At 36.3% G+C, this 7,500-nt stretch overlaps 1 protein-coding gene across 50 annotated transcripts in view; it reads right to left on the bottom strand.

Moving 5' to 3' along the window:
* Positions 1–7,500, bottom strand: part of LOC144963423 (kinesin light chain-like) — a 104,243-nt gene that overhangs the window by 79,546 nt on the left and 17,197 nt on the right. For 12 of the 50 annotated variants that reach the window (XM_078897427.1, XM_078897479.1, XM_078897433.1 and 9 more), the window contains exons 1-2: positions 6,648–6,735; positions 4,773–5,031 (exon numbers count right to left, since the gene is read on the bottom strand). The exons of 22 other annotated variants lie outside the window; for them this stretch is intronic. In XM_078897427.1, the coding sequence (XP_078753553.1) occupies positions 4,773–4,819 (47 nt within the window). In that variant the 5' untranslated portion in view covers positions 4,820–5,031; positions 6,648–6,735. Of the gene's footprint in view, positions 1–4,772; positions 5,032–6,647; positions 7,030–7,500 lie in introns of those variants that run through there. 16 more of the 50 variants (XM_078897453.1, XM_078897473.1, XM_078897459.1 and 13 more) reach the window with 7 other exon arrangements.

The raw sequence follows: 7,500 nt of genomic DNA, 5'->3' as shown, positions 1-7,500 counted from the left end.
AAAAAAAAAACACCAAAAAAAAACAAAAAAACAACAAAAAAAAAACAACAAAAACAAACAAAAATAAAACTCTCAGACCTGGGACCTCAGAACGACTAGTCGAATTTATTTAAAAAGATTTCAGCTCTGTCGTAAAAGGGATAATAATTCACAGCTCAATAAGACAAACACTACACGCGCACACTGAATAACACCTCACCCAAAAACTGATAAGCGAAATTTAACTGTTAAAATTTTTACATGCCGGTGAAAGGGGTTCAAGGCTGTTACTTACAGCGAAAAGGAATGTTTTGAACGTTTTTCTTCTGTTTTTTTTCTTTTTAGTGTGTCCGGGTTAACGAGAGCGTGCTGTGCTGTGCTACGTGAGTGAGTACAACGACCCATTTACCGGTTGGTACAAATCAATTAACACGCTCGTAATCGTAATAATAACAGTACAGGAGTAAAACATAATATAAAACGTGTAGTGTAAGTGTGTACGTGAGTCACAAACACATGCGTGATGAGTGCATGAGTCGAGGAAAACAAAACCCAGTATTAATATTTGAAACGAAACAAAAATCAAAACAAATCACACACACACACACACACACACACACACACACTTATATATTTATAATAAACACATCATTATAATCGGAAAACATCACTTTTATTTCATTTTAAGTCAATATATCACAAACAGCTACAAGTCAAGGCACTGAACAGTGCAAACATAATACAAATAAACAGAAAAATAGGTAAATCATGAATATCGGAGACCGATACTTAAATTCCCTTTCTTTAGTCGATCTATCATAAATGGTTACAAGTCAAACACTAAACAGTGTAATAAATAAATAAATTAATTAAAAGATTATTTGACAATATTGACAGAAACAGCCTAAAGAAAAATAAATTAAAACTAGAAAACTGCCTGTACTTGAGAAAACAAACATTTTCTTTCTTTTTTTAATGCATTTTTGGCCAAAATATATCCATGAATTTAAACACTCTCGATTTGACAACGTTCTTAACTTCGTTAGAGTTCTAAAAAGTCTCAGATATGAAACTGTTTGACAAGTTGAGGGCCATATTGATCAACTGATAATTATTGAAAAGAGAAAGTTTTCGTGGTCAAAAATATTTTATCAAAAGTATGACATATCACCCCAAATCGGTATCATTTCTGGCTGATTTAGATTCTGATTAAAAAATTTTTAAAAATAATTTTTATCATTTGATACTGTGTGTTTGGGAAAAGTGCCCACAACATCTGCAAACCGGATATGATAACGTTTCAATACACAAAACGATGTGTGTAACCTTGAACGTTTATAGTCTGATGTATAGAATTTAGTGAAAACTAAACATAAAAATGACTGGCTTTTTATACAATAGCAAAGAGCTGAGTAACGCCAATTTCGTAAAAAGTATGACGCTGTTAAATTTACAAGCAACAAGAACAAAACCTTAATTTAGTATTCTTCTTCTAATAATGATAATGTTACTCAATTACTGTGAATAACAGAACGTTCATATTTCTTATCACTTTCATTATAACTATAAATTTACTCTTTAGCAATATGTTAAACCCTACTTTTTACTCTTTTAGAGAAAATTATAGGTCGCATAATAAATATGTGTTTTGTGAAGATTGAAGTATGGTTTTCAACTGATAGTATCAGCCACAAGTTGAATTAAATCGAGTACATAGGCGAGTACTACAATCATGAGGTATTACAAAGTGGCCAGAATAATATTTTTAAAATGTGAGGTATGTAAATAGAGCAACGTAATTGATAAGGTAATAATCAAAAGTACAATGGATAAATCCTAGTACATAAATAGACAGTATGTATTACATACATATCATGAGATGTTACATCACCCGTTTAGACACGGGCGTGTTTATCTGGAAAGCCACACCATCACTATAACATTATTCTGATCGATGACGCTATTCGCCGTCGCTGCATACCATTATCATTACATTACACAGTTTGTTTATCAAACGGACATACACGGCGACGGCGGAGCACGGTGCATTCCATCCTGGTGGTATTTATCGATTCCGGGTGAAGACCATTGATCGAAACGAAACCGAAATGCCCTTTTAATCGATTACCACCAGCCATCACAACCACTCCCATCATCATCATCATCATCATCATCATCCTCGTCGTCATTGTCAACATCATCTTCATTATCACATTATAATTTGGTGACTGGATGCCGGAAAAGAAATTAAGACATAAACCACACCAGGAGGACATCTGAACCAATTTCATCGCCATGGATGCAGGGTCGATGGCACGTTTGAGAATTTTAAAACTATCCCATACCTATCCAACGATAAATCCTTGAGTACAGTAAAAATAAACATCTTGATTTTCTCTTAGTCTCATATATTATAACAATCAGTACTATCTATGCATCTCCCCTTGTACTTCGTAATCAAAACAAGCTTACAAATGCGATAATAGTTTGTTTATTTTGGAACGCCAATCCTGCAATTCCCTTGATCAAAGAAGAAATTCCGCAACGATAGGCTTGTTAATTAACTAGGCCAAATGCTTAATTACAACTGCATTGCTTATTAATTTAGTTAGCCTTGTGAATGTATAGGGAATGAGATTAGCGGAAGAGTAGCGTCCCTTGATTGGACGTCACCCATAGTCTGTGACGTCACCGGCGGAAAACTTATTAGAGAGAGAACGTCATGCCTAATGCCATGATTGGACGCCACCTGACAGAGAGAACGTCAATTTGGTTTTGAAGTGTCTCAAGCCACTTTCACCGGAAGCGAGGACGAGAGACGCATGCGCACAACCAACATGACGTTCTCTCTCTAATAACTTTTCCGCCGGTGACGTCACAGACTATGGGTGACATCTAATCAAGGGACGCTACTCTTCCGCTAATCTCATTCCCTATACGAGCCGAGCCAATACGCAGAGCAATGCATAGCAATATAAAATGTACTATATCGAGCTATAGACAGTTAGCAGTAATATAATATCAAATCAATATGTGCTATCGGACAAGCTGGCCACCATTTTAAAGTCAACTTGTCATGTCGACCGACTATTAATATTAACGAAGCACTTATTGAATATGACTGAGAAACCGCGAGGAAGTAAACCCCTGGATTGGAAAGAGGTATGTCAATAAACATCGATCCCGCTTGAACATGACATTATAATGCTGTTGCTCGAAAAAAAATGAGCTTTAATAGAAGGCAACATCCACTAAACGTGCTCAAAGCGCTTTAAAAGGGGGTCCCTGGCCAACAGCAACACTTATCATGTAGGACGGGACATGACGCGTGTTAGGCGATATTACAATTGTTTCGGATAGAGACAATGCTGTTAACGGTCAGGTACTCATTTTAACCTGACTACTGTGAGAGAATGAGTAGAGAGCCTTTTCCAAGGGCTCAACTATGCGCCGAGCGAGGTTCAAACCCAGGACCTTCCGATCCGAAAGTGAGTCTCGTACCACTAGACCACACAGTCGCACAATGTAAATGTTGCTGCTCGAAGCTCAAAGAACTAAATAAAAGCTTAATTCTTATTCTTATTCTTAAGGGTTTTATGGCGCTTGCAACACATTAAGGTCATATCAGCGACAGGAAAAAGGAAGAAAATGGGATAGTAAAAAGTTCTAGAATTACATTAAAGCACAAAAGAAAAGGTAAGACAAAGGGGAATTGGTTCAAATAGGGTACAGATGTAGATTCCAAGAGCACACCGTCAAAGTACTTAGTTTGAGATCATTTAAAAGTCTCATCCAGACACAAGCACAGGTCCCAACTAAGAGGAATACACTCAAATGTTTACAAATCATATAATATAATATGTAAACTAAACATAATACAATGCATAACAGAGAGATGATTTACAAGGAAAAAAATATCATCTCCCAAAATTCTAACTATACATTCGACTGTTTCCCTCCTAGCCAAGGAACTCCGGCCAGGGTCCGGACAAAACTAAGTAATATCATTCCAAGACAACGACAGGAAACAATTGGAAAACGGGTATAGGGGGATAGAAGACACAGCATGTACCTCCCCGCCCACTATGGGAGGTAAAAGCTTAATTTAATAAACGAAAACAGATAATGTGAATATTTCGGGTTGCCCCTTTATCAACAAATCACGATAAATGATTCGTCTGTACTGTTTCATTCAATTTCAGGTGTTATAAGAAGAAGAAGAAGAAGAAGAAGAAGAAGAAGAAGAAGAAGAAGAAGAAGAAGAAGAAGAAGAAGAAGAAGGAGGAGGAGGAGGAGGAGGAGGAGGAGAGAGGAGGAGAAGAGAAGAAGAAGAAGAAGAAGAAGAAGAAGAAGAAGAGAGAAGAAGGAGGAGGAGGAGGAGGAGGAGGAGGAGGAGGAGGAGGAGGAGGAGGAGGAGGAGAAGAAGAAGAAGAAGAAGAAGAAGAAGAAGAAGAAGAAGAAGAAGAAGAAGAAGAAGAAGAAGAAGAAGGAGGAGAAGAAGGAGAAAAAGAAGAAGAAGAAGAAGAAGAAGAAGAAGAAGAAGAAGAAGAAAGAAGAAGAAGAAGAAGAAGAAGAAGAAGAAGAAGAAGAAGAAAGAAGAAGAAGAAGGAGGAGAAGAAGGAGAAAAAGAAGAAGAAGAAGAAGAAGAAGAAGAAGAAGAAGAAGAAGAAGAAGAAGAAGAAGAAGAAGAAGAAGAAGAAGAAGAAGAAGAAGAAGAAGAAGAACATGATGATAATAACGAAGGTTATGTTAACGATGATAACGAAGAAGACGATAATGATGATAACTCTTACTTTCGGTAGTTCTTGGCTGCCTCAGTATCCATTGCGTGTACAACCATGGGAACGCCTTAATTCAGTATATCGACTCCTCAGTAGAAAGATGTTTCTTTCATTCAACGTTTTGTCACTATCACACAGTTATAATAATAATATAATATAATATCCACCGCGGTGGCTGTCTCTTGACATACTATCTCAGTTAAAACACGGCGTCCGCAATATCCAAAATCACAATGTATTAGTCGCTATATTTTATAGTCTTGGTCCAATTCTAAATACGCGCGTAATGAGAATAATAATAATAACAATAACAACAATAATAATAATAATAATAATAATAATAATAATAATAATAATAATAATAATAATAATAATAATAATAATAACAATAATAATAATAATATCATTAATAATAATAATAATAATAATAATAATAATAATATCATTAATAATAATAATAATAATAATAATAATAATAATAATAATAATAATAATAATAATAATAATAATAATAATAATAATAATAATAATAATAATAATAACAATAATGCCACGGAAATACTTAAAAACATCAAACGATTGCGATTTTCAATGATGAGCAAAATAGCCAAAAATCACTACATAGCAAATATTATTTTGATGGAATGACTCAATCAAGTGGTAAGCGATGGTCGCAGAGGTAACTCCGCAAGCTACCGACCCCCCGTACATAGCAACCGTTTACAGTAGTTCAACACCCGATGGACGGACGTCGATATGGGATTGCGAAATGTTCTGGCGATTCTTCCTTCGTCTGATCAATGAATGGCTATGATGGCGATGATAATAATAATGTATAAGAAGAGATGCCACGCAACCTCTGTAGTACTGTGGAAAAAATTATACGTATCTAAACGTTTGGCCAGAAAACTCGTCCTTCATCGATCGATTAAAATGATCCCCGTCTCACCAAAAACTCTCAACCAGGGACTTTCTTTCTTGAAAGTCTCATGTTTCAAAGTGTTTGACAAGATGAGCGCCATTTTACTCGAACTATAAATATTCGAAGGACGAGTCTTGTCTCTACCCAAAATCTTAAATACATGTTATATTTCTTTTCTTTTCCAGAGTTACGTCAGTAAAGAGAGGCCACCCAATCCATCTTCTTTATTTCTCTTATCTACGCGAGCGGGGGAAAAAACTAATTAAAAATACGCATAATACGTGACCAAAGGTCTCAAAACGGTATGATGTTTGGTTAAAACCTAATACCGAAAAGTGAAGTCAAAGATAGAATGACCGGTATATGAAATTTCACTCTTTCTCACTTAGAAAAAAAAAAATTAACCCCAACAAAAAACAACTCAATTTTCCTTAAATAGAGCATAAATCGTGAAGATACGTCTTAAATATATATATATATATATATATATATATATATATATATATATATATATATATATATATATATATATATATATATCTATATTGTCTATAAATATATCCAACCCATTCTTCGACATCTATATATCACCATGGGAAATCGCAACAGGGGTAGGCCGCTGGGGACATGTAGAGGATTGGAAGGAGGAGAAAATTGACATAATAAATATGTCCTTCGGTTGGACCTAGGGGTAGGGGGTTAAAAAGTTGACGGAAAACAGAAGTCCCCGGCGCTGCTTACTGGCGACTTTATGTGTTGCTAAGAGACTACAGAAGGTTAAGTAAATGAGTACATTAATCATCCCAACATGACATCGATTTGAAGAGGTGGATCACACACATCATGGCTAATGAGACACGACAGTTATACACACAGTGTAATATTATCATACTAATAATAATAACAATAATATTAGAAATCAGGAATCAGCCTCCGACTTAGCTGTACAATACAGACAGAGCTACCTAGTAAAAATAGAAAACACAAAGCACGAAGAAACGAACAGAGTATTAATTCTGAGTAAGCACGTTCACTATAGTCCAATAACGTATCACTCCTATTTACTATTATTATTCCTAACTGATGAAGGCGAGATGCTGCTGCTGCTACTGCTGCTGCTAGCAACGACGGCGACGATTGTAGTTGCTTTGTCGCGTCACCCTCCTCTCCTCTCCCCCCACAACAACGAAACGCGATCAATACAATCCTCGCTCTGACGGACTAGAGAAATAGTGGCTGATCGATAAAGCCGCACAAGCCTTTAACTTCAAGAGATAGAGAAATCAATGCCGCACGCCAGAGAGATATCGACCAGAGAGCTAGCAATTCATTCAAAACACACCACACACATCACCAATATTATAAAGGCATCCTTTTATCTAATAAACACTCTAGTTACACACCACAAGCAGTGAAGGGCAAAGACTCAGACTACACCGTGCCGAACACAGCTGTGACAAATGAATTGCATCGTACCAACAAAACCATTTCTTCCCTTTTATTATCTATATCTGAGCCGAAACGAATAGTTGTTTGTTTTCTTTCTTTCTTTCTTTAAGTGGAACACGCATATGCTGCTAATTATGTTAAATTATGCCGTTTGTCGCGGGACAACACATTCATTTCCCTCGCGAGAAGGAGGAGGAGGCATAGAGGGAGAATGACGAGGTTTAAGAGGAGTGGATGGCGTGCCAATTTGCTCCAGCCGACAATAATGTTGTGATGCTGTGTGAGTAATGAGAAGGCTACCACCGCATACCGATGGGGTTAAATGGCTATAATAGTACGAATGAGCAGTTTCAAGTCTGCTGGATAAAT

Source organism: Berghia stephanieae, chromosome 1 (assembly GCF_034508935.2).
Source record: "Berghia stephanieae isolate SIO BIC M18660-M18661 chromosome 1, UCSD_Bste_1.3, whole genome shotgun sequence".
In the NCBI taxonomy this organism is placed as follows: domain Eukaryota; kingdom Metazoa; phylum Mollusca; class Gastropoda; order Nudibranchia; family Aeolidiidae; genus Berghia; species Berghia stephanieae.
Note: the sequence above shows the minus strand (reverse complement) of the source record. Positions and strands in the feature narration are given on the sequence as shown.